General features: G+C 58.6%; 2 protein-coding genes across 17 annotated transcripts; both read right to left on the bottom strand.

Annotated features, from left to right (window-relative positions):
• Positions 1 to 1,297: 1,297 nt before the first annotated feature.
• USP19 (ubiquitin specific peptidase 19) lies at positions 1,298 to 12,898 on the bottom strand. Of its 16 annotated transcripts, none has more exons than XM_060309014.1 (27): positions 12,712 to 12,898; positions 10,940 to 11,202; positions 10,641 to 10,676; positions 10,341 to 10,469; positions 10,121 to 10,254; positions 9,745 to 10,044; positions 9,406 to 9,628; positions 9,125 to 9,281; positions 8,938 to 9,009; positions 8,707 to 8,822; positions 8,384 to 8,604; positions 8,106 to 8,301; positions 7,894 to 8,027; positions 7,627 to 7,785; positions 7,432 to 7,542; positions 6,835 to 6,945; positions 6,649 to 6,750; positions 5,744 to 5,884; positions 5,530 to 5,648; positions 5,174 to 5,311; positions 4,748 to 5,061; positions 4,532 to 4,642; positions 4,227 to 4,443; positions 3,991 to 4,143; positions 3,729 to 3,889; positions 3,469 to 3,647; positions 1,298 to 1,798 (listed from the first exon to the last, which is right to left on the bottom strand). In XM_060309014.1, the coding sequence occupies exons 2-27, from the start codon at positions 11,064 to 11,066 to the stop codon at positions 1,682 to 1,684; spliced, it is 3,978 nt and encodes a 1,325-aa protein (XP_060164997.1). In that variant the 5' UTR covers positions 11,067 to 11,202; positions 12,712 to 12,898; the 3' UTR covers positions 1,298 to 1,681. The 16 variants fall into 16 exon arrangements, with proteins under 16 accessions (XP_060164997.1, XP_060164996.1, XP_060164999.1 ...); XM_060309013.2 differs by having other exon boundaries at positions 9,745 to 10,047; positions 12,712 to 12,897; XM_060309016.2 differs by having other exon boundaries at positions 8,384 to 8,598; positions 9,745 to 10,047; positions 12,712 to 12,897.
• A 153-nt stretch (positions 12,899 to 13,051) lies between these two features.
• LAMB2 (laminin subunit beta 2) lies at positions 13,052 to 24,744 on the bottom strand. Its single transcript, XM_030867064.2, has 33 exons — positions 24,656 to 24,744; positions 24,478 to 24,563; positions 24,188 to 24,360; positions 23,963 to 24,098; positions 23,808 to 23,881; positions 23,214 to 23,402; positions 23,060 to 23,123; positions 22,620 to 22,822; positions 22,410 to 22,530; positions 21,884 to 22,072; positions 21,501 to 21,680; positions 21,267 to 21,379; positions 20,922 to 21,001; positions 20,700 to 20,832; positions 20,345 to 20,503; positions 20,140 to 20,267; positions 18,262 to 18,394; positions 17,882 to 18,074; positions 17,661 to 17,804; positions 17,183 to 17,414; positions 16,936 to 17,099; positions 16,631 to 16,855; positions 16,327 to 16,544; positions 16,127 to 16,223; positions 15,664 to 16,036; positions 15,380 to 15,564; positions 15,065 to 15,306; positions 14,637 to 14,985; positions 14,099 to 14,306; positions 13,880 to 14,021; positions 13,620 to 13,796; positions 13,369 to 13,528; positions 13,052 to 13,298 (listed from the first exon to the last, which is right to left on the bottom strand). Exons 2-33 carry the CDS (start codon positions 24,560 to 24,562, stop codon positions 13,162 to 13,164), a joined length of 5,406 nt encoding a protein of 1,801 aa, XP_030722924.2. The 5' UTR covers position 24,563; positions 24,656 to 24,744; the 3' UTR covers positions 13,052 to 13,161.
• Positions 24,745 to 25,323: the final 579 nt, after the last annotated feature.

The following is a 25,323-nucleotide window of genomic DNA, read 5'->3' as shown; positions in this document are numbered from 1 at the left end:
CAGATCACCAGTGGCCAGACACTTGGGGCTGCACACAGTGAAGGCCCAGCACAATCCTGTTGCAGCCCATGCCTAGCAGCCCCTCCAGCAGTGTGCCAGCACCAACACCCAGCTTGGCAATTCCACCATTACTGCAGGGCCTCACAGCCAGCAGTCCAGGCCCCTCTCCATGGCCAGCAACCCCACGTGGCCCTTGTGCTGTTGTCCCAATAGAAGAAACCAATGCTGGTCACAAGGCTAGCTTTCTCCAGGAGCTCCTTCTGCTCTCCACCACCCCTAACTCCCTAACTCCAGCCAAGGAGTCCTAGCAGGGCCCACATGCTGAGCTTTTTGTAATACTGACCCCTCAGGCTTGGGGGCAGGATGGACCTGCCAGAATCCTGCCCCACCCCTGCCTGCCTTACACTCTTTCTGGCTTACCTGAACACCTGCCTCAGGAGTGCCTTTGCTCCCCATCTCCCCCCAGCTGGAGATGCCCAATCCTAACCCCAAACAGTTGAAGAGAATAGGAGGCAGCATTATCCACGAAGAGAGGCACGGAGGCTCTTCACAAGACTTGACCTTGCGGTATGTGTACACAAGGCAAGCCTGCTGGGACAAGCCTGCAAACCCACTGTGGGTAAACAGCCTGGGGCAGCTGCCAGAAGCCAAAGTTTTAGGGAATCAAGGGAAGAAATGGCCTGGCAGGACCCCACACCCTCCCTCCCACAGGAAGCCAGCTAAGATTAGCTCTGGTCCTCTCTGCCTGTCCTTTTGGAGGAGGGTCTCTTTTCCCACAGCAGTTTTTTTCCTGCTCTGTTCTCCCAAGGGATCCAGGTGGTTTTCAAACTACAGCAAAGAAAGACCTGAGAATAGAAAAAGAGAAAAGAGACTTCTCTCCACCTCCAAGTACTTCCTGTTCCCCAAGAAGTCCTTCCTGACCTACTGTCTGGTTGTCAGCCCCAGGCTGCTCCAATGCCTGCACCTTTTACCCCATGCTGTCAGCTTCTGGAGCTTCATGGGGTACACTCCACTCCTAGGGTGTGAGGTACCAGCAATGTTACCAACCATAGGTGCCTCCACGTGGGACCCAGAACCAGTGGGATCAAAGGGCAGGGGTCAGGCCCCAAAGAGCTGATGGCAGTGGGGGCTTCACGACACTGACACACACACACACTGACACACACACACACACACACACACACACACACACACACACACACACACACACACACACACACACACACACACACACACACACACCACACACACACACCCCAGATGTTGGGAAGGGGAGGTAGTCACAGCACCTGATGTATTACAGTGACTAAGTCTGCTTATTTGTCATTTATTTTTAAAATATATTTAAACAGCAGCAATCACTTCCAAAATGCAAAAAAAAAATTACAATTTTTAGAATAAAATTATAATGTTTATAATGCGAGTCAGAAAGAATTGAAGGTACAACTGAGAATCAAATCACACAGCACTGGGCATGGCTAGAGAAGCCAAGGCCCACTGGCTGGGGGGGTCAAGTTGACAAGAGGTCCCAACGAGTGAGGTTTCCACCCTCAAATCATCCCCCCCCCAACTCCCCATTGACGAAGCCAGTGTCCTCTAGGTTAGAGAAGGAGAAGCGTCAAAGAGCTGGCCCTCTGTGGGGGATCCCCCAAACCCAGTCCCCCCACCAGCCAGGGACCTGCTAATCGACCTCCTCCATGTTGCTGTAGGTGGGGGCTGGGCGGTCCACAGGGGGGGCGAAGCGTTCAGGGGCTGTCCGCGTGGGGGCCACGTCAGGGGCCTGGCCAGGGCCTAGTCCCTGCAACAGAATATGAGGACAGGGGTTGGGGGCTGCCCAGTATGCCGCCTGGCATCCCGGGGGTGCTGGCTTGGAGCCCTGGCACCCAAGGGAGGGCCCCAAGGCAGGCGCAGACAGCAGCGGCATTGAGACAGAGAGACGAGATCAGCCTGAACAGTCTCACTTTATTAACACTTTAAATACAGGAAGCTGCTTGGGCAGGGCTAAGCCCCAGGCCAAGGGTAGGAGCAGCAGGACAAACGGACAGACAGCTGGACGGGATACCCACCCTAAGATGCTCTGCCCCTGCAGGAGCCACAGTCCCCACCCTCTCCCCTCAGATGCACACACTGAGGCCCAAGCCCAGAGTTGGTCCCCACCACAGAGGCAGGCATGGCCTGGTGGGCAGGTAGGTAGGCCAGCTCACAGCAGCTGCCTGCAGGCGAGCTCATCTCCAGGGACTCTGGGATACCAGAGGATAGAACACGTTGAGCACGAGGGCCATCAAAGCTGCCACGGTGCCCAGAACAAAGTATCGGAGACAGCCCTCGTCTGGTGTGGTAGGGCCACGTGGCGGGGGGCCCACCCAGTCCTGGGGCCCCCAGGAACCCAGGGGCGCAGGCCCCTCGGGTACCGGCTCCTCCTCGGCCTCCAGCTCCTGCCAAATCCGGGAAGCCTACGGCGTGCGGAAACGGCCATCAGCACCCAGGGCGGGGGTGAGGGGGTAGGGGGACCCAGTGTCCCCAAGACCCCTGGCCATGACAGTCCCGCCCAACGTAACCGGTGCTAACCCCGTACATCCCAGGTCAAGTGGCAGAGTGGTGGACAGGCAGGAGCCAAGTGGGCCATTCGCAGGGTTGTCTAGATGGAGAGCACCACAGTGGGAGAATCTTGATGGCATTTTGGCCTCAAGAAGCTCCCCTATCGACATGCAACTTCCCCACAGGGGTTGGGTGGGGGTGGGGGTGAGGGTTAGCTGGTCAGTTTTTTAGCCCAGGCTTCCCACAGAGGAGACTGGCTCATGGAGGACAGAGCTGCCAACCCCAGAGTCATCTCCTGGCTCCCGCCCACCTACATCCAGATCCTGATAGCGGGCTCAAGGGAGGAGAGGACAGCAAGGCGGGCTCAAGGGAGGAGAGGACAGCAAGGAGACAAGTCCAGAAAAGAGTTTCGGATGTGCCCACCAACCAGGCCTATGGCATCCCATGTCAGTAAGAGAGACAGAAGATCCTGAAGGCACAGTGGGGACAAAAGCTCACCTCAGAGAGGGTGATGGCCACATTGGCTATGGCCTGCTGGATAGGCCCTGTCCTGAGTGCACATCAGAACACAGGGACGATCACAAGTGAGGGTCTGTGGGCTAGCATGTGGGGAGTGTGCAGAGGGAAAGTTGGGAGGTGTCAGGTACAGTCTGTTCACACCACTATACCCAGTGAAATTTGGAGCAGCTACTTGGCCCGTAGCCTATGCACACACCAATGGCAGCGCGTTGCTGTGTGTGTACCTCTGTAAGTGTCCCTGCGGCCTGGGAATCGCTCTGGCTAAGGCTTTGATGTAAGGGAACCCTGTCTGTGACTCTTAAAAATCCGAAGGTTCCAGGGGCCTAGGACTGTAGAAGAGGAAGCTGTGCCCTACCCCCACCCATCTGTGAGTTGGGCCCCACTAGCCTGAGCAGCCTCCCCGTGCCTCACCTGGCTGGCAGCAGACTCAGCTGCAGGGCCTAGGTCTGGGTGGTGTTCAGAGTGACCTGCCCGGGGGGGCCTCTCCACAGGAGAGTTCCGCCGGCGGTAGAAGAGTACATAGGCATAACGCGTCACGACCTGGCTCTCGTCTACCGTTGTCACCGTGCTGTCATCAAACAAGCGCCAGCCTATGGCAAGGTGGGAAGAGTGTGAACATACCCTGCACCAACACCCCTACCATCTATCCTGCTGGCTGTGTGTGCCCTCACCCACGTCGCTGCGCTGGCTGCTGCGATCATTGGGCAGGCGTGCACAGGCAGTGTAGTGGCCACCGATCATGCCTCCATAGTGGTTGATGACAGCATACAGGTCATAGCTGGGCAGCTGCTCCTCTTTCTGACCGATACAGAACTTGCTCAGGTCCAGGTTCCTGTGGTACCAGCCAGAGAGAGGTGAGACAGTCAATAGGTGCCCTGGATGCCGACCTTGGCCCCCATGCCCTGACTACAGTCACGAGAGCCCACTGCTCACCGAACAGGGAACTCCACCAAGTCATTGATCTTGTCACGCCAGATGAAACTGCGAAAGGAGAAGCGCTTGAGCTGCACGATGAGCACATTCGGCAGGCGCCACAACAACAGCTGCTTGGAGGCCTCGCGGTGTTGTTTGCACTGCGGGCAGTACCTGACAGGAGACAGAGGCGGAGTCAAGACCGACAGACCTCCACTCCACTCTTCCCCACTACCTGCCTGCTGCCCTGTCCTCACCAAGCCTCCTCAGGTGCCAGCACCTCAGGCCGCGTAAAGAGGTTCAGACACTGGTCCAGAGTGAAGTGGCCAGCACGGGCAGCCTCACCAGCAGAGCCTGGATCCTCAGCACATTCCAGCTCCTTGGAGGCTACCAACACAAACTCCTGCAGGCGCTCATTGTTCCGCCAGACTAGAGCCAGGCTGCAGTCATCACCCAGCTCTAGTGGGGTGTCTCCTGGAAACGGGCAGGGAAGGGAATCATGCAGCTGTGGAGAGCAGCCAGCCCAACCCACGCCAGGGGTCCCTCCCACGGCCTCAGACACCTTTGTCCTCTAGCCGCTGCTCTCGGTTGGATGCATCAATTCTATAGATAAAGAACTGGGGTGTGTGGGAATTCATGGCTTCACTTGGGTGTTGGTACCCGGGCACAGCAGCTGTGAAAGAACATGATAATCAGAGCTTTCCTGTCTACCAGAGCCTAAACAAGCTTCCTCCAACCTCCCCTACCCCAGCTCCAGAGCCTTTCACCAGACTTTTACCTTCAGGCCGGGACACCCTCTCACCAGCAGGCAAGGAGCCAACTTCAATGGGCCCACTGGCCAGCATCTCAGAAGAAACTCCACTGGTGCTGGGCACAGGGCCCCGATCAGGGGATGCCCAGGCCCGGGGGACCCCTGTGTCCCCCTCAGCCACAGGGGTCACCATCTGGAGCTCCGGTGGCTGAACAGGGTCCCTGTCATTGTCCCCAGCCTCCAGGGAGCTAGTGGACAGCAGTGTGTTGCAGCCAGGGCCCTGGGACTCCAAGGCCATGCGGCCAGGCTGGAAGGGTGGCTGGAACACACTCACAGAGTACCTGGTAACAGGCAGCAAAAGCAAGTAAGAATCCAGACCAACGTGTCCGGCACCTCTGCACTCCACCCCCACGCCCCACCTACCCCACCTTAATCCAACCACTGGGCACTTACCGGGCATATCCCTCTAGCAGCTGAGCAAGACGGGCATAAGTGAGGCGTGAGGCAGGTACACTGACCAGGAAGGGGTAGCCAATGTTCTCAGGGCGGCAGAGGCCCTTATGGTCAGGCCAGTGGGTTTTCTGACAGAGCCTGGAGAGAAGGAGGAGGTAAGACTAGGGCCTTAGCCACACCTCTACGCTAGGGCTAGACCAAGGAACTGGGTATGCCAGCCCTGCCTCCCCCAGGGTCTGGTAGAGTGGGGTGGCAGGTAGAGGGCTTAAAATATATGTGCCTTTATGTGGAGAAGAGGTAGGGCAGCAAGTGGAAGGTGGAGAGGAGGGACGGGGGGAGACCACGGGAGTCCTCACTGGTTGCAGTAGCCCACGCGGTAGCAACGGGTACAGCGCTTCAGCTTCTCATCCTCTGACTGCTGCTTCCGCTGGCAGGCTGCACACTTGGAGATGGGGACGCTGGGCACCTGGGGGCGCTAGGGTGGGTCGTTTGCCTCAGTGAGGCCAGGGCAGGCAGGAACGCCCCCCTCCCCCATCAGGGCCCTGTGCCATCAGGTTGGCCCCCACTCACCTGCTGCACCTCTAGCACCACCACCCGCTCCTTAGCCAACTCTGGGGATAGGAGCTCGAAGCAGAGGAGTGTGTCGGAAGGTGACACAGTGTCCAGTGAGTGGGAGGGCAAAAACACACGGTGGAAGCGATTCTTAATCACCTGAGGACAGAGAACACACAGATCCTATGTGAGGACAAGCCCTTTCCCTGGCCCTGCCACAAAGCACAAGATGAAGATATGACCTTGATCTTGGGTCAAATGGGGGCAGGGTTGGGGATTGTGGCCCAAAAGAAGTATATGCCTCTGCTGGCCCCAGCCTCAGTGCCCAATGGAACAAGGAGCCTGGTGCCTCACAGAGCATGAAAAGACCAAGACTGGGGCAGGTATCAACCATACCAGCTCTCCACACCAAGGGCCTCTACCCGGCTGTCAACCAGTGGGCCCTGTTGAGACTGCACCGTGGTTACTATGAAGGGGCCGCATTCAAGGAGGCATCTCCCTACCTCTACCCCCGAGGTAAAGGACACTACCAGGCAGCAGGCTAGGAACCTTTGGGGAAAACCGGCACACAGATCTGGGAAAACAGGAGGGAGAAGCAGAATGGATGGAGAACGTCTATAGCTGGTGGATGGCTAGTCCTGCAGCTCAAGCTCCTTGTCTGAAGAAGGAAGAGCAGCTGGGGGCCAACAACAAAAGGGGGAATAAATCCAGATGATGGCTGGGAACTGAGAACACCTCAGTTACATAGCCCAAATGCCTGGTTTCAACCATGTCTCAACCAATAGCACCCCACCTGTCTTTGTGCAGTCACATGCACGTTTGTGTGTACACATACAGATGCTAATGATCGTACACACGTATCTGCGCGCTGCAAACACAGACATGTGTCCATGCGCGTAAGAGCCTTGGAAAGACAGACACACCTCAGCCAGACGCAGGTTCTCAGGCTTCACGTGGACACTCTGAGACAGGGAGTCCAACACTTCACTTGCACTGGAGTTCTCCTTGCTGATGCTCACCAGAAACTGTGGTGACAAGAGTACAGAGTCCATGGTGGGAGGTAGGCCAGGGTCTCTGCGAAAGCCCAGCAATACGGGCTTACTTCTCACCTTGACAGGCTTGCTGTGGGGCTCCCGGGCAAAATAGAAGATGGGGAGAACCTTTTGCTTCTGTGGCAAGGGCACCGGCAGGTACAGGAACGGGTCAAAAGTGATGGAGACCTGCAAATGTACAGTTTCCACTGGGTGGCCACAGAGGGAGTGGGGGGCAGGATGCTTGTGCCCCAAGAGCCCAATCCACGCCCTTGGAGGGCTCTCAGGGTCTCACAGCCAACCAGCAAATTCTCAGGCTTGACAACACTAGATGGACGAGGAGAACCATTAGGAGAGAACAATCCCTGTTTCTGGTAGTTGAGGCCTTCCTCAGCCAAGCCGCTTTAATCATCTGCCTCTCATTTGCACACCTTGTGCCTTTCCAATCTTACCCATCCCCACCCCACCTTACATCACCCAAACATCACTTTTACCTCAGTCAGGAAGCCTACCAAGCCTGACCTCTGCAGCCCACACAGGGCCTAAGGCCTCCCCCTCACCTTCTTTGCCCAAATCTTGCCCTGCAACACCTAAAGATGCACATGCCTCTGACCCCATTCTGACCAGGCTAGCTAGGACAAGCCGGGGGTGTCTTTCTAGGAGAATCCGTCACACCTTTGCGCACACGGGGCACACCAGCTTCGACTTGTACTGTCCCTGAAATAGGTCCACGATGAAAGAGTCATTCCTCATCTTGTGCCGCTGCCAGGCTTCCTCAGCTACCACCTGAGGAGCAGAGTGGTGAGAACCGAGGAGACCTGGGGACGGGGACGTGCATGAGACATGCCCACCTCCGCCCCCAACTCTGACCTCATCAGGTCGCCCATCTGAGTCCACGGTCTCCGTGTAGGGCTTATTCTGAATACGGTTCAAGTCCTCGTGCAGCCCATCCAGCAGGAAAGCCATGAACTCCTGGGCATCGTGCTGTGCATAGCCTGTGAACTGGCTGGCCTTGCTCGCCACAATGGCCTGGAAGCAGCGGCAAGATGTGAGCATGGAGCCCCAGCACCTACAATGCACCCAGCTGGCTAGCCCTTCCCACCCTCTCCAGCCAAGGTAGGAGTGGCCACAGATCACCTTCAACTTGGAGGGCTGGAAGGCATGGTGGGTTCCCTTCCACAGCGCCCGGAGCAGCACAGCAAAGCCGATGGCCAGACGCCCACCAGTCCCCAGTGGGTTGTTGTAGTTGATCTCGGCCTCAAAGGAGCGGTCTAGGGACAGCAACCAAGGAGAGGTGTGAGCAGGGGAAGATATCCCCCATCCCCGGGGCTCTAAGCCCCCGTTCTCACCGTGGAAGAAGTCCCGCAGCTCCCGAGTATTGGACAGAGACTGGATGACGCTGTTCATGAAACAGGTGTTGCCTAGATTGACAAGGCCAGTGAAGCCCGGCAGACACACCTTCTTCTCTTCCTCCTCCTCTTCCTCCACGCTGTCTCCACTCACCGGGCTGTGGGGCATTGGAGGCACCATACATGTGGGCTTGGGCTGTGGGAGCAAGAGGGGCATGAGAGAGTAGCCCTGGGCTCTCCAGCCTTCATCCTTGGCCCTCCCCACCAAGGATTCTCACCGATGCCAGGTGTGGCTCTGGCTTTGGGGCTACATGCTCCATGGGGGTGCGGGCTGCCACACCATCTAGGCCTGTGTCCTCAGATCGAGCCTTGGGTTTCTCCTTCTCCACAGCCCGGGCTTCCTCCTGGCCTGTCAGGGGGTGGGGGGTACCTCCCGGTGGGGTTGAATCCAGAGGGGTTGGACCTGTCGGCACGGCTACCTTTGCACCACCCACTGCACCTTAAAAAGGGGGAATGGTGGGGCTGGTGGTTAGCAGCATGTGGCACGGGGTGGGGGTCTGGGTCATGAGGACTGGGCAATGAAGGGAGCTCGTGTGCAGACCTCGTGCAGCTGGGGCCTCCAGACCCCCCCAGCGCTGACTCTGCCGCTTGCGGAGGCAGATGTCGATGCGAGAGGCCGTGAAGCAGAAGGTGCACTGCTCTGGCTCGATCAGGTTCCTGCAGGAAGAGGCTAAACTCAGAAAATTAGGTGGAGGGGATGCAGGGCTAGATGGGTCAGGGGGATGGAGCCCAGGGTGGGACTTGCACAGTGGCGGGGCCGGGCACCACCCACCTGAGCTTCACCTGCCAACGGAAGATGGTGTGGGGCCCACAGCCCGGGTGCGGTCTCAGGAAGTTTCCGTCCCTGTAGAGGCAGAGCAGGGGCAGAGAGCAGAAGAGGCAGGAGAAAGAACATGAGACGCACTGTCCTGCCTGAAGCACACTGTCTGCCCTATGTGTCTGCCCGCCCACCCACCCACCTGGTCTGGAAGATAAGCGTGAAGTCCTGCTCGCGGAAAAGCACTCGAGATGTGTCCCTGCAGATTTCCTTCACGTACACGTGCACCACCACTGAGTCCGGCCCCTTCTCATACGAGTCATTCTTGACAAATGCCAGGTTCACCATGGACTTGGGCTCTATGTTGAGACCACATCTCAGCACCACCCAGGACAGGTTCCAGCCTGTTCCTACTCTACTTCCTAGCCACCCACCAACCTTGCAACCCAAACTAGAGCTCTGCCTGCCCACCCCCAGCCCCACCTTTACCATCCACCAAGGCTGCAGCATCTGCTGCCACTGCCATCTCCTCTTTGGAACGATCATCTTTCTCAGAGTCTCTGCTCCGGGCCATGACTGGGGACACTGGGTCATTCCTGGGGGCTACTGCCTTCTTTCCTGTCAAAAGTGCTAGATTCTCCTCTGAGCCCAGGAGGCAGGTCTGGGGGTTCAGTGGTGGTACGCGGAGCTGTTCCTCAGCCTCAGCCTGTTCATGGCGAGATTGTGGGCAGGATCAGCCCTGGGTCTGGCAGGCGGCCCCCCACTGCAGTCCACACCCTTCCCCCTCACCTCCCAACTCCCAAGCAGGCACCCCACTCTCACCTGGGTGGCCGGCTCAGCCAGGAATTGGGGGGCATCACCCCGGGGTCCAGGGCCATCTCTGGACCCTTCCCCCTCCGGCCCTCTGTGGAGATGCACAGCCCTCTTGGCACTGGGCCCTGCTTGGGCCCCAGGGCCAGCCCCTGCGCCTACCTCACCACGGCCCTGGGCCCGCTTCTGGTTCCGGGCCTCCTGCTTAGCCCGGCGGGGCTCAGGGCCTGGCTCCAGGGCAACAGGAGACGGCTCCTGCCCATTCTCCTGGCACCGCAGCCCTGGCACCAACTCCTGGGTCCCAAGAGGTTTCTTCTGCCAAAGATACAGCAGTCAGGCCCTGTTAACTACACTGAGTATCCCTACCCTACTCTGCTCTGAAACTTACCAGGAGAGAGGGCCACGTGAGCAGAGGCACCTTCTTGGGCAGTGACAGCTGCAGGAGGCCACCTTTGCGAGCCTGCACTTTGGTGCAAGAACTTTCTATCTCAGCATAGAAAACACCACCCCACTGCCGACCACCTGGCAACAGAGTGGGAGGAGTGAGCTGAGGTAGGGAATATCAAAGGATTCAAGTATACTGCTGGGCTCAAAGCAGATGGACATACCTGGAAGCCGCACCACACAGTCTGTGTCTGTGAAGGCAGCATCTACCTCCTCCAGCCGCAGGGGACCGGCTCCCACACGCAGCTTGACAAACACCTCATCAGCACTCTGCCTCCAATCAAGCAACAACTCTACAGAGGGAGTGTCAAAAATATTGTGAAAGTCTCCATGAAATTTTGATGGGAGTAAGCAGGTACCAGACACCCAGCCCTAATGCAACTGCTCTAGATAAGGACTATATCCCCAGTGCCCCCTCCTCTCCCCTAGCACTCTATCATCCAAAAGGCTTATTCATTACTCACCGTCTTTGGTCGGCTCCTCCCGAGTGAATGCTGACCCTGACAACAAAGGAAAGAACAGGGAAAGGATGATGGACAGGCAGTCTCCAAGACTATAACATCCCACCAAACACCATCTTTAGGACTTCAGCCAAGTACCCCAACTTCAAAACTGAGGCTCTACCCAGCCTGCCATTGGTCCTTCTCTCAGCATCAGACCAGGATGGAAGGAACAGCAAAAAAGTCATCTCCCAATCCCCAATCTGTATGCTCAACAGGAAGGGAGGAGAGGAAGGCCACAAGCACTCTGGGAATGCCACTACCACCTCTCCTAGGATCTCCATCCTTGTTCTCCTGGTTTGCTGGATCCTTCTGCTTCTTCTTACTGGTGGCCTCCTCCAGTCCTGGGGGCCCTCTCCTTGGGCCTGTGGTGCTGGCCCCGCCAGACATCTTGAGCCGCTTGGGTGACAGCCAGAGTGCCCCGGGGTCGGCAACGGTGTCTGGGTCAGGGCTACGGCGCTTTCTTCCTGGCCCAGCTATCTTGGCAACTCTTTGTGGACAAATTCTCCAGCAAGGAACTGACAGCCTAACGAGAAGGGGACAAGTGATCACTACCAAGGCCCAAAATTTGCTCCTTGGTTACACCCAGGGCTCAGCAACCTGGGACACTTCTAAGCCTATGGAGAAATATCTCTCTACTACCTGATGTAGCCCTAGATACTCTCAGACTATTCCTAAGGCGGAATAAATAATGCAAGTAGAAGCAACCACTTCTGGCTGAGCCTCCTAGATGCCTGCCATACAGACCCACAAAGAGAGAAGCCTCACTGAGAAGGTGTCAGGTCAAGGCAGCCATGGCCTGGGACCAGGCTCCTCCAATCTGGAGAGGAGCCATAGCTCCAGCCCACAGGGCTGGCACACTGAGCAGGGTGCTCACTTTTCCTTCACTCTCACTGGCTGCTTAGTCACCACCCGAGAAGTAGGAGGAAGGCAAGAAAGGAGGAGACAGACAATTAAACAGCAGGAGGACCAGGCTCTGTGGCTGAAAACAGGCCCAGCCCAGGTGCCACCACTGCCCAGGCATCATCTTGAGGTTAAGGAGCCCCACCTGCCACCTGCCAGTTCCCACCCTCCTCTGAACCTGCTTCTGTGCACTGCTTGGTTTTTGTTTTTGTTTTCTTACATCTGGAGAGATTCCCCTCTCCAGCTGCTCTCCTATGCAAAGAGGGGCCTGCAAAAGCTAAGGTGAAAAGGGTATTCAGATGTCACATTTCCCTTTCAGCAGCATCTCTGCCTCAGGGTGGGCATGCAGTCTGAGACTGAAACAGGCATTATCTCCTTCCTTCCCATGTCCACCCCCTCATCAGCTCTTAGCCAGTTTCCCACAGACCCACCAGTGGATTCTGGGCTGTTTCTCCATCCAAAATAAAGGTCTCAAAATTGAGATAAGGGTGGGGATGAACGAACCATGGATCCAGGATCCCTGGCAGGCTCAAGCATGGCCTGAGACAGTAGTAGGACAGATAGTGACTAGTCTGTGTTCCCCAGAGTGTGAGTGTGTGGGAGTAGGGAGCGGAGGTTTGGCGGGGGACGGGGGGATTCTTCTACGGGTCAGATGTGGGACTGGTGGGCTAGATCTTCAGTGACGACAGGTCCAGAATCGAGGGGTGGACATCTGCTACCTCTTTGCTCCCAGGCCCCAGCTGAAGGTCGCGTCCCTACCCTCTCCTCCTGGGACGTTGAGGAAGGAACGGGGCTGCCTAGAGCCCCAAGGTGGCCTAATACGGCCGCGTGGGGTTACTGACCACAGACCAGCGCCCCGGCCGGGCTGCGACCCAGCTCCAGCCTCCGAACCCTGGGCCCGCCACCACCTCCTCCAGGAAGCCGCCCTCGCTCGCCGCCAGCCCTCTTCGAGACGGCAGGCCGGCCACAGGCTTTAGTGTAACGGCCCCGCCTGCATCAGTGGGCCCGGCACGCCGCAGGGCTCGAGGGGCGGAGACTGGTACGGCCCGTGACCTTGAACAGGTCGCCCTAGGCCCGCGTCTCGGCCTCCCTGCTCCGGCGAGACAGGCGAGCAGCGGCCAGCCCCACTCACCGAGCTAGGCCGCTGCAGCCAGCCCTCTTCGGGCCCTGGCAACCCGCTCTCGATTCCGGTTCCGGCGTCAGGTCGGTTCCGGTTCCGGCGCGCCCCTCCCCCGTCCCGGCGCCGCCGCCACCACGGCCTCAGCTGCTTGTTTTGTTTCCACTTCCAGTTACGGCCGCGGGTGCCTGAACGCAGAGCTGGTGACGCACTTCCGGCGGGAGCAGCTCCGGGGCGGGCCGAACGGAGGAGGCGGGGCTCCGGTGCCTTGGCCTCGGTGGGGCCCTGCTGGTCGCAGCTTCTAGGTTCCGCCCAGAGACTCCGCCCTCCCCAAATCAGAGTCGGTCACACAGCGGGGATTCACACTGGTTTATTGGGGGCCTTGCCAGGCTGGGGACTTTTCCATGCACAGGCAGTAATAAGTGCGGGGCGAGGCTGGGGACTGGGGTAGGCCTCGGGTAGGGGTCACTGGCAGGTGTTGTAGATCTGGACCTGCAAGTTGATGGCTTGAAGCACACTGCGCATCCTGGCCTCCAGCCCGTCCAGCTGAGCCGCTTTGCCCTCCAGCGCCCGCTCGTTCTCCTCGTAAGTGCCTTCCAGCTCTAGGAGAGACAGGTCTCAGATGAAGGGTCCTTCTCCCAGAGTCCCACATCTCTGGCGTCCCATCCTCACCTTGCAGCCGCTGCAGCTTGTCCTGAGCAGCCTGCAACAAGCCGCGAGCCTCATCCCGCAGTTGTTCTGCCCGTGCCTGTGCAGCCAGCACACCCTGGGCCTTGCGCTCAGCCAGGGCCCTCACTGTCTGGTACTGGTCACCTAGTGGGCCCTTCAGCAGCTGCAGATATAGAGGTCCGGGGCAGGGTAGTGGCCCAGTGGAGGCCCAGCCTCTACCCCCACCCCTTCCAACTGGCTCTGCCTCAACCCACCTGTTCAGCTTCCCGGGCACGACCCTGGGCACTGCCAGCTGTTTCTTCAGCGCTAGAGGCTGCCAGGCTATTCCCTGCTCGCTTCAATTTCAGAGCCTCCAGGAGACCATCCAATTGCTGAGCCCGCTCACCTGCAGAGCTCAATGCCTTCTCTGTACCTGCCATCCTCTCCTGAACCTGCCACGGGTGGGCCTAGGGTTAAACAGGTTTATGCAGCATGCTCACAACCTTGCCCCACTGATGTCCCAGGGAGACCACACCTGGTGCAGGGTCTGCTCTGTGTCCTGTGTGTCAACCACTGCCCCCTGGATGGCACCCTGAGCAGCACCCTGTGCCCGCTGGGCCTCCTCCAGCGCTGCCTGTACTGTCTCTGCCTTCTGTTTCTCACCCTCAGCCCGGCTCCTGGAGAAGAGAGGGAATCAGGACTTGCAAGTATCAGAACTAGGTGTCAAGGATGGGGTCCAAGGTTGGGGTCAGACCGTGCCCGCTGTGCATCCTTCAGTAGCTGCTCTGCCCGATGCACGTCTCCCACAGTACGCGCCAGGATCGTGTCCACATCTGCCAGGCTCCGGACCCGCTCTGCAATCTCGCCCGCCAAGTGCCGGATCTGCTCAGGTGACGCTGGGATGGAGAGCTCTAGCACCCGTGTGGCCACCATCTCAATGCTGTCAGGATCAGCCCCCTCCTCTATGGGGACACAGGCAAGGGCTTAAGGACACAGATTCCCCAGCACGGGCATGGGGACACAGTCTTGGGGTATGGACTCAGGGACCACACATGGGGTATGGATTTGCTAATAGGCATAAGGATGTAACCACAATGACAGGGACTATACATGGGACATAGATGCAGGGTCGTGGACTTGGGGACTACATATGGGCACGGGCTCAGGGTCCAGACACCCTGAGCCCTTGACCATCTGTGGTCACAAACACAGGTACAGTGCAGGCCCTGACCCAAGTATGAACACAGACATGGGGGAAACACCACATGGCCTGGGCCACAAGGGAGGCTCACGGCTGAGGAAGTCCTTCACACTCTGGATAAGTTCCCGCAGTTCCTGGTTGGCCTGTTCCACCTGTCCCCTGGAAGCATTAGCCTTGTCCAGGGCTGCCTGGGCCCGCTGCTGTGCCTCGCCTGCCTGCCGACGGGTCTCAGCTACCTGGCTGAGGATGCCACCACCTTCTGCCAATGCCCGCTGCAGTTCTGCCTGTGTGTGGCGGGCCCGACCCAGCGCCAGATCCGCCATGGCTGCTGCCCCACTGCAGCTGAGGCCCCCACAACGGGGCTGCCCATCCTCGTCCCGACAGCCAGCACCCCCGCAAGGGCTCGTAGCACAGGGTGCATCTCCCGGGGACCCACACACCTGCCAGGCACAGAACAAGTCAGGGTCTGGGGGAAGGAACAGCCACACCCATATGTCCCACCCGACACTTGTGCCTCACCAGTTCATTTATGCCTGTCAGGCTCAGGGCATGGGTACGGGCAGAGAGCTCGCCCAGTGCCTGCTGGTTGGCCATGTGCTTGCGGTTGAAGTCCTTCTTTCGGGCACCCATCAGCACCTCTGTCCGGTGCCGTGTGGCTGCTGAGTTGCTCACAGGGCTGGGCACTGTCAGGGCTGACATGTTGGCACGACGTTCTGCCTCTGCAGACAGGCTGTGGGCATGGCGGATGCTGTCATAGGCACCTAAGTCGGGCAGAGGCAGGCAGTCAGCTGAAGATCAACCCTGATCCACCCGCCTAGTTGACCAACAACTCACCCAGGAAGTTTGAATGCTTGAGCAGGTCCAGATGCTGGTCAAGCTGCCGCAGTGTGAGATTAAGTGCAAGCCCGTCTCGCTCTAGACTGCTTAGTGCATGGTTGGCATTGAAATTCTTGTCCTGCACATCTGTGAGCTCTGCTTCCAGCTGGGTCAGGTGCTCAGTGGCCTCCCCAATTTCACGCCTGCATGGGGTGATGAGGAGATATTATTTATAGAGACTTCAGCCCTAATGCATCGGGCCTCGGCCCCATCCCACCATGTATCCTCAGGCCCGTCCGCACCGCAACTCCTCTGTGGCCTCCACGAGCTGTGCAGTGGAGGCAGCTGAGGCGTTACGGGCACCGACGATCCCCTGCACAGTGCCCAGCTTCTCCTGCATGTGCCAGAAGCTGCTCTCAAAGGCACCCAGCACACCCGTCTGCTGCAGCTCCTGCGCCCACTGCTCCAGGCGCCGTGTACGAGCAGCCAGGTCCTGTACCACACGGTCCCAGTCCCCGAAGCATGCGTGGCAGGGGTGGCAGGCAGGAAAGACGCCCGAGAAGCCACGGGCACACTGGTCACAGCGCACGCCAGACATGCCCAGGCGGCAGCTGCAGTGACCTGTGGAACGGTGACACTGAGGTGTGTCTATCCCACGAGGGTCACAATCACAGGCTGCAGGAAAAGGGAAGACCACAGAGTTAGGGCGCCAGTGGGGCATCCTTGGAAGTCCCCCATCCACCCTGGCCCCACGAGCCCCCTTACCGCGGCACTGCAACCCAGGGTCTCCCCAGTGGAGCTCCTGGCACTCAGAACAGGTTCGCCCACCGAAGCCAGCATGGCAGTGGCACTGTCCTGTGAACTAGAGTGGGAACAGGGCAGAGGTCAGTCAGAGGCTGAACCCTCAAGACGTGAGGCAGGCAGCTGGCCCCATCTCCCCAGGGATCCACAGGAAGGTCCCATACCTCATTGCAGGTGGGGCCTCTGGCTCGGCTTGGGTGGCAGGCACAGGGCTGGCAGCCATGGCCACTGGTAAGGTTCCAGAAGTTGGGGGCACAGCGGTCACAGCTAGGGCCCTGGACATTGGGGAGGCATGGGCACTGCCCACTGCTTGGGTCACAGTTGCACCGGTCAGTGGATGGGCACTGCTGGGGATCTGTGCCCAGCAGGTTGCAGGTGCAGCCTATGCCAGCCAAGATGAGCACACTGGTTAAGGAGAGCTGGAGCAGGGAGCCCCACCTCAGCCACCCCCTCCATACCCACACTCACGGTGACAGCTCTGTCGGGCAGCCTGCCCATGGAAGCCAGGCTTGCAGTGGGCACAGTGCGGCCCCTCTGTGTGGTGTAAGCAGCGCAGGCATTGCCCCGAGTGGGAGTCACAGGCATCAGGGTCCGTGGGGTCAATGTTACCACTGCATTCGCATGGTTGGCACTGGCCGCCTGGCCTTGATGGGTCCCCAAAGTGCCCAGGGGCACAAGCTTCGCACCGCAGCCCTGCCCACGGTCGGGGGAAGGCGTGAGTGCTCAGCCCAGCTGCCCCACCCTGATCCCACGCCTGCACCTTACCCACTCACCTGTGTAGCCTGCCCTGCAGTGGCACAGGATCTGCTGGGAGTACCCATCCCGATGGCAAGAAGTAGCAAAGTGCCGCCGGCTCCCGGGGCCTTCAGGGCAGGGACAGGGCCGGCACTGGCCCCCATATGGCAGCCGTGGGTCCCCGTGGAAGCCAGCAATGCACCTGCAGGGAGAAGGAGGAAGAGCTGTGTCATCCCTGAGCAGCCTGCCCACCCACCAGCTCACTCATAGCTGCTTCAGGCTCACCTTTCACAGTGCTCACCCCCTGTGTGGTCACGGCATCCCAGGCAAGCGCCTGTGTGGGGGTCACATTCGTCTGCATGCCCGTTGCAGACACACGGCCGGCAGTTAGGGAATCCCCACTGGCCACGCTGGCAGCGGTCGCAGCGAAGCCCAAATGCACCAGTTTGGCAGGGGCATTGCCCATTGGTTGCTTCACACAGGCCGCTGAGTGCCCCCTCAGGGCTGCACTGGCAGGCTGGGGGCAAGGCAGAGGCTAAGCCAGGGAGAGGGTTTGAGGGGAGTTTGGGTGAGGTCACGGTAGAAGGTCAGGGAATGGAAGAGAACTGCAAGTGACCAGGGCTGAGAGTATGGGGTCCAAAGCAGAGCTGGAAAAAGGAAGAAGCAGAGCCAGAGGAAGGAGGGAGAACAGTAGTGGCAGCGGGGCAGAGGTGGGGGCGGTGTGTGGAGAGAAGAACAGGAGAGACAAAGGGGCAGGTGATACCTTGACAGCCTGTGGGGCCAAAGCCATAGTAGCCAGGGGCACAGAGGTCACAGCGACGCCCAACCACTGCAGGTTTGCACAGGCACTGACCACCATGGGGGTTGCACTCAGAGCTCAGTGAGCCCTGGGGGTCACACTGACAGGCTGTGGGGAGAGGGGACAGGGCAGGTCAAGCTGAGCCCACACACCTCCACCCCACCAGCCAAACCACAGGCACTCACGCAGGGCTCCGTTGTAGACCAGTGTGGACAGGCTGATGAGGAGCGGGGCGCAGGCCTCAGAGGGAAGGGTCTTGCTGGGCACCAGACCCTCCTCGTGGCAGCGGTAGTGTTCAAAGGTGGCACGGCGCTCCAGAGAAGCCGCATCACCCCCACTAAACATCTCCAGCACCAGGACACGGGGCAGCAGCACCAGCTTAAGAGATGAGCAAGGAAGAATAAAGTTCAGACCCAGGACCATGTTGGAACTGCCAGGACACTAAGCTTAGCACTGCCACAGACCTGCCTCTTCTGTCACAGACCCCTTCTATACAGTCACCACTACAGGACCCATCCCACAGGCCCTGCCATCTTGGTTGGTGTGGGAAGAGGGAACTATTCACCGAGTCAATGAGTAGGCTGGGTCCAGAATAGGGGGCCTCAGGCTGGGCACCTCCTCCTGTTCGCACCAGCTTGAGATGCAGCTTGTAGGAGATGCCAGGCTCAAGGCAGACAGGTCTGGGAAACACCATGTACCTGAGGTAGGTGAGGACAGGTATGGGGTCACCCAGGCTTCCCGTATCAATCATCTTGGGCCTCCCCACCCCACACACAGCAACCAAATCATTGGCCAAGAAAGATACTAGGGCTGGGCCAGGCCAAAAACAGCTGGACAGCCTGACGGAGAATCTCTACAGAAGATTCCCATAAATGTGCCTTCACTGGGATCATCACCTGTGCAGACAGTCTTGCTGAGAACACTCCATACAGCCTTGCAACCCCAGAGCATTTCCCTGGCACAAATGCTTGCCAATTTTCCCTCAATGCCCTTTTTACGCTTCCTCCAACCTCGACCTCCAGCCTCCAGTCACGGCTCCTCTTCACCAAGACTGCATCACCTCCCCTCACCCCAGGTCATTCCCATCAGCCTGCAAACCCATGCTAGGGTTATTTTATCCCCCCTGAAAAAAATCTTTGCTCAAGATTTGAGTCTCTCCCTGGCTGCTGCTTTGTCTTTGCTCTCCTGACCAACAAACCCCTAAAATTTAACTGTAGTCACTGCCTCCACTGTCTAGCCTCCCACTCCAGGGGAGCTTTTGCCCCCTCCAGCATGCCATAGAGTCAGCCTGTCCCAAGGTCACCAGTGACCTCCATTTAGCCAAACCCAGTGGCCACTCCTCTATTCTTATCTGCTCCAGCATCCAGCAGCATGCAGTGAGGTCAGTGCGCCTTCCTTCCTGAGACGCTCTTCTCTTGGCTTCTGGGACCTTGTGCAGACTCCTGATTTCTCCCCATCCCCCAGCTACTCCCTCTCTACTGGGTTCTAACACTAGAGTACCCCAAAGCTTGGTTCTGCCCCTCCTTCCTTTCTCTGGTCATTTAATCTAGAGCCACCTCTTTAGGGACAAGTCCCAAATTTACATCTCCAACCTGAGCCCTCCAGTAATTCCAGACACAGAAGTCCAACCACCCACTGGCCTTGTCCCCCATGTCTAAGCATCTCAGAACTGCTCCTTCCTATGTCTCCATCTCAGCGAAGAACACATGCCATCCAGATGCCCAAGCCCCAAACCCTAGAGTCACCTTTCCACTTTTTCTCCCTTTCCTAAGCCATCAGCTCTGCCACTGGAACCCTCTGGAAACTTCCTTTTCTCGCCACCTCAACTGCTACACCTGTGTCCAGCCCACTGTCACTTAGCTAACTCAATAGCTGCCAGCAGATCTCCCAGCTTCCACCTTGGCCCTTTAGGTCTATTCTCCTCTCAGAAACTAGGGGAATCTTTGCTAAACATAAGTCACAGTTGGCAAAATGTCTATAATGGGTACAGCCAGCTTCATTATGCTATTCTGTGTTTCTATGTATTTTTATTTTTACATGATAAAAAGTTAAGAAAAAAGTGATGAAAAAAGATACATGAAACAAATACTACCCAAAATATAATTAAGCCTTAGTCAGACCAGTTACATCCCCACTCAGAGTACTCTGACACCCTCCCTTCCCCCCAAGGTCACTACCTATCCTGACAATCAATGGGCTCCCCTTATTTCCTGCCTTGGCCTCTGGAACTTAGACCCCTGAAGGAGCAGGTCTTGTTCTGTCTACTTCCTTCCTCTGACCAGTGCCACGCCCAGCAGCAGCTGGCAAACAGTACGCAGGAGGAGGAGGCACTTGAAGGAAGGAACAGATGAATGAGCAGGGGGGTCTTCCAAGTGCCCTGCAGGGAGCTTAGGGCTGACCCACAACCCCCCACAGTTGTAGGTGCTACCATTAGTGTCCTCACCTGGTGCCTGGTCGCAGGGTCCCTGGGATGTGGTCATCCTTGGGCAGCATGTGCCCACATGGGCTGTGGGCAGATACAGGCCCTGGGCGCTGCACAGTCAGTTCCATCTCTGCCCATTGCTCAGGTACCTAGGGGAATGGGGTGATGGATGAGATGCTCCCACATCCAGAGGGTCAGCTCTGGGTTAGGTGTCACAAGTTCTGACCTGGGGCTCCAAGCGCAGTAGCAGGTCATAGTCCATGGCTCTTGGTACAGAGGCCACCAGGAACTCCAGTGCCTGGCCTTCCCGCAGCCTAACAAAGCCTGGGCCAGTCCAAGATGGAATCCCCCCAGGGGTCACCAGGCGTGCCACCACATCAGATACCTGGGAAGCAATGAGGCTGGGGGTGTGGGCTCAGGCAAGGCACTGCCTCTTTTGCCACAGCCTGTCCCCAAACCCCAGCTCTCTAGTTGAGGCCCTGCCCGAGGCAGACACCCTCCCTACACCAGGCACCACCCATAACCCTGCCTCTCCAGCCATAATATCACCCATGCCCTGTCCTTCAACAGTGCCCCCCTACCTGCCCCCGAGCTTCCTCAGCCTCCCAAGTTAGGTGGTCAAGGAAGGGCCGGAAGTAACCAGGCTGCACCTGCTCACAGCGTCGCCCCACCATGTTCTGGCGGCAGTGGCACTGACCTGTGGCCTCGTTGCACCTGGGGAACACATGGTTACTCAAGAAGGATCCCCTTTCCTGCCCAGGATCTTTTCCCACCCCTCCCAGGGCCCCTTATACAGTACTCACTGGGGATCCAGGGCACCACCGACATCACAGTCACACGGACGGCAGCCAAGTAGGTCGTGGCTCAGGCCCCAGTGGCCAGGCTGGGGGAGAAGAGGTTGCTGAGGGCCAGAAATAGACCCCCCTCTCTGCCCAACAGGGAATCTAATGATGGCTCTCAGCCTCTACCACCCCTTGGGGAAAGCCTGGCCCCCCGACCACTGGCTCCCACGCTTGGCCTCCCAGACCTGAGGCCTCTCAACCAGGATCGGACCCAAAGCCCTCAGCGCCCACCCAGTGGGGCAGGGACACCACTCCCATCCCTATCCTCTGAGGAGAAGTGCAGAACTCCAGCCCCTCCAGTCGCACCAGGCAGCGGTTGCAGCCACGTCCAGTCACTAAACGCTTGCAGAAACAGGCTCCACTGTTGCGGTCACAAGGGGTGCCCCCTGGCACTGTGCCCCGTGTATCACACTGACATTCTGTGGAGAAGGAGACCCATCAGCACTTTGGGGAGCTGGGGCAGTGCTCGTGTCCAGTTGGGTCCAGAGTAAGAGGTCAAGGGTTAAGGTCAGCACAGGAGTTAGGACAGGAAGCACATACGCTGGCAGCCTAGAGGGTCACTGGCACTGAGCCCAAAGAAGCCATCACGGCACTGCTGGCAGCGAGAGCCCACCACATTTTCTTTGCAGCGACACTGGCCCGAGACCAGCCCCAGTGCAGGATCATCATGGGGATCACAGCGACCACCGTCTTGGGAACCCATGGGGTCACAGTCACAGGCTGAGAGCACAAAGAAGTGCAGGGTTACCCTTATGCCAACTAGCCCAGCACCAGTCATCTCTCAAGCCCCCACCCTAGATTCCCAGTCTGGCTCCACCCTCCATCCCCCCACCCCAAATCCCTGCAACCTGCACAGCAGTCTGGCACTTCAGCTCATACCCCAGGATCAGCCTTCCCTCTCCCATGTCCAATTCCAGCCTTACAGCGACACACGGCTGGGTCTCGCAGGTCCTTGGTTGGGTCACGGTAGAAGAAGGGTCGGCAGAGCTCACACTGGCGCCCAGCTGTGTTGTGCTGACACCCATCACACACACCTCCACTCACGTTGCCAGATGCCAGGTATATGGCCATGTCGAAGTGGCAGCTGTAGGTATGCCCATGGCACTCACACTCTTGGGAGAGGGGAGGGAAGAGCAGGGCAAAGGCCACTTGAGGGACCATGTCCTGAGAGTAAGGGGCTTAGGGGCCCCCAGTGCCACCTTAGGTCCCTGCCACAGGCCAGAATTTGTGGGTGGGGGTTCAGGGACTTTAAGGCTTCAGCATCATACTGGGCCCCTAACCAGAGCAGACTGTGGCAGAGGGTTGAGGGAGTCCCCAGGGGCATCAAGACCAGGATACCCTTCAGGCACAGCCTAGGTGTTAGGGGCTTAATCAACCAGCTCTAGGTTCTGCCCAGGGCACAGCCAGGCCACAGAGTCCTGGGGCTATGAGGGCCAGGGTCTCACTTACTCCTGCAGGCGTGACTGTGGCCGTCCTCAGCCGGATGCCAGGGCAGATCATGATAGAAGTCCTGACACCGCTCACAGTTGAAGCCACGAGTGTTGTGTTTGCAGATGCAGGCCCCATGAACCTAGCAGGGTGGGTAGGCAAGTGGTCAGCACTGTCCAGCCATGCCTGCCCCTGCCCCCAGCCCTACTCCAGCCAGTTGAAGACCCTCACCATGCCCTCAGCATGGGCTGGTGCCCCTGGGGCGGGTGCACACTGTGAGGCGTGTCCATAGCAGAAGCAGTTGCCACGCACAACCAGCTCATACAGGGCATAATAGTACTTCTCGCGGATCTCCCGCCGTGGGTCAAGCAGGTTGTCCCCGAGCGTGTGTAGCCGTGTCAGGTTCACCCGTAGATTGGTGATCTTTAGCAGGTCTAAGTGGGGGAAAGGGGTTGGGGGCCAGCTGTCCAGGCAGGCTCTTGCTGCCCCATGCCCACCCAGGAGCTGAAGCTGCCAAGGTCACCTTGGGAGACCTCCTGTCTACAGCTATATGAGCTAAATTGGACTTGGCACCTGCCCTAGGAAGCACCCAGAATAGCTACTGAGGCCCCAGATAGTCATCACCAGCCGGAGGCTGGGACTGCGCCAGCCTCAAAGAATGGAACACTCACTCTGGATCCATGGGCTATAGGGGTCTGGAATAGGGATTGCAGGGTCCAGCACACGATAGATGACCTGAAAGGGCATAGAGTCATTAGAGACACTGGACCTGCCTCATGCCCGTCGTGCCCCCCTTCTGCCCCAAGCCCAGATCCCAGCCCTCACCTCGCCTTCAGTGGATGGCTCAATCTCTGAATAGCGAGACTCACAGACTACGTCATCCCAGTGCCGTGGGGGAGCCAGTGGGACTCCTGGGAAGTCAGCCCCACAGTCATAGGAGAAATATCTGTACACGTGCCAGGTGCGTCCAAAGTCTGCTGAGCGCTCCACCAGCATGGCAGCAGGGCGAAACGTCTGGGTGGGGAGCATGGCTGATCAGCGGGCACTAGGACCCAAGTCCAGCCCAGGCCCATCAAGAGCCCTGCCCAGCTGGGGCCTGCCCTCAAGCAGCTCACAGACAGGTGGAGGTGACCAGGGGAAGCCAAGCAAGGATCAGGAAGGGAAGCCACCTCTAGTGGGGAGACTCAGCGGTCACGGGGCCCAGGGAGGCAGCACCTGACCCAGCCTGGGATTGAGGCAGCGTGTACAAAGGCCTGGAGGGGGCAGGCAACAGAAGGTGTGGGAGGTGAAAGAGCCTCCCATCCAGCCAGGGCACAGCATATGAGCACAGGGAGGCTGGGCTGAAGAGCTGGGACTCTGTTCAGGGGCAATGGGGAGCCAAGCAGGGTGCTTCAAGCAGGCTCCCAGACACGCGGGCACCTTGAAGGTCATAATGAGGTGCGTGAAATGGAACTCAGCCTCCAAGTCCAGCTGGATGGTGACCACGGGGACACCTGGGGCAGGAGTCGGAGGTCAGGGACTTGAGGCTACTTGGTGGACAGCCCTGCTCACCCATACCTCACCCACAGCCTCACCATTCTCTGACTGCCACCAGGCTGCCCGGCGCTGTGGTGCAAAGCTGGTAACTACATTCTGGATGCGATGGCTGTTTGGGTTGTCTCTAGCAGAGAAGGGGCGCCGGGAGTCACACAGGAAGCATTTCTTCTCGTCCTGGGTCGGGTCAGGGTCAGGATCAGCGTTAGTACCTCAGCCAGTGGGCACCACCCTGAGCCAGCCCCCCACCTCAACTCCAATCACACCTGCAGGTGACTGACGATGCAGTAGGGCTGGGGCCCATGCAAGCCACAGGTGGATGAGGCGGTCAGTCTGTCAGCACGGCCCACCAGCAGGTCCCCTGTGGCGGGGTAGCAGCTTCCCCGCGAACAGCCTGGAACATCCGGGGCCGGGGCCTGGGCCAGGGCGGTGGCCGGCACTGGGAACAGGGGGTCAGCTGGTTCTGCTGCACTCCCACCCCATAGCCCCAGAGCCAGCTACCCCAGGACCCACCATCACATCCCGCAACCCTCAGGCCTTCACCAGGCCCTCTCACCACTCAGCAGCAGGCCCAGTAGAAGCTGCCAGGGCCCAGGCTGTCCCCGCAGGTCCCTCCCTTGTTCCCCTGCGGCCCGCTCCATCCTGAAGAGGAGAGGAATCAGGATGAGGGGGGATGAGAGGTCTGGGGCCCATGCCCATCTATCCCCTCCCTTGGGGTCCCGTGTTGACTCTGCCTGTGTGGGTCCTTGGCTGATTCCCCACTCGGTCCTCTGTCTGTCCGGCGGTCCCTCCACTAGCTCGGAGTCCGGCGACTTTGAGCAAAGTTGGGAAGTACGGCAGGAAGCAAAGCACGGAGCGGATCTCGGGCAGGAGCACAACATCATGCAGAAACCCCCACCTCTCTGGAAACGACTCTCACTCTAGAAACTAGACACAGGCTGGCTCACCTGCAAATCTTTATTGTGCCCTCATGCCCAGGTCTGCACAGAGCCAGGGGAACACAGGGTTTGGGGCCCTTAGGCCACTATAGTTAGGGGACGCACCAAGCAGGGGCTATGGCATAAACAAAGAAGAGGAGTCTGATCTTTGAGACCTCAAGTGGCCCATGGAAACTAGCCTTTGTCTCCAGTGTCATTGGTGCTGTGGAAGTCACCATCAATTAGGCTTTTCAGTCCCAGGCCTCCAGCATCAGTGGGGAGGTGGAAGGGTGCACTCAGGGTGTCAAGCTCCCCTACTCAGGGATGTGGGATGGACAGCCTGGCCGGAAGGACAGGACAACATACGGGTAGCGGGGGAGATGGAGAAAGGCCATCTCCTGCCCAGGGTCTCCGCTTCCCCCAATCACTACAACAAGTAGGCATGAGAAGAGCTCAGTTTCCCACTATGAAAATGAGTGCTGGTC

The sequence above is a fragment of the Globicephala melas genome, chromosome 11 (genome assembly GCF_963455315.2).
Source record: "Globicephala melas chromosome 11, mGloMel1.2, whole genome shotgun sequence".
NCBI classification, from domain to species: Eukaryota; Metazoa; Chordata; class Mammalia; order Artiodactyla; family Delphinidae; genus Globicephala; species Globicephala melas.
The sequence above is the reverse complement of the archived record's forward strand: the minus strand, read 5'-3'. Positions and strand labels throughout refer to the sequence as shown.

Coding starts and splice junctions, on each gene's coding strand:
- LAMB2 (XM_030867064.2), bottom strand. CDS start 24,562: ATGGAGCGGGCCGCAGGGGAACAAGGGAGGGACCTGCGGGGACAGCCT. Junction 23,124..23,213: donor AGCCATCCACTGAAGGCGAG/GTGAGGGCTGGG, acceptor ATGCCCTTTCAG/GTCATCTATCGTGTGCTGGA. Junction 22,823..23,059: donor CTATAGCCCATGGATCCAGA/GTGAGTGTTCCA, acceptor TCCCCCACTTAG/ACCTGCTAAAGATCACCAAT.
- USP19 (XM_030867079.3), bottom strand. CDS start 11,066: ATGTCTGGCGGGGCCAGCACCACAGGCCCAAGGAGAGGGCCCCCAGGA. Junction 10,048..10,120: donor TCACGTGGCCCTCTCTCCTG/GTAAGTTTCAGA, acceptor TATCTTTGGCAG/AAGAAACCTCTTGGGACCCA. Junction 5,649..5,743: donor TGGTGCTAGAGGTGCAGCAG/GTGAGTGGGGGC, acceptor GACCCACCCTAG/CGCCCCCAGGTGCCCAGCGT.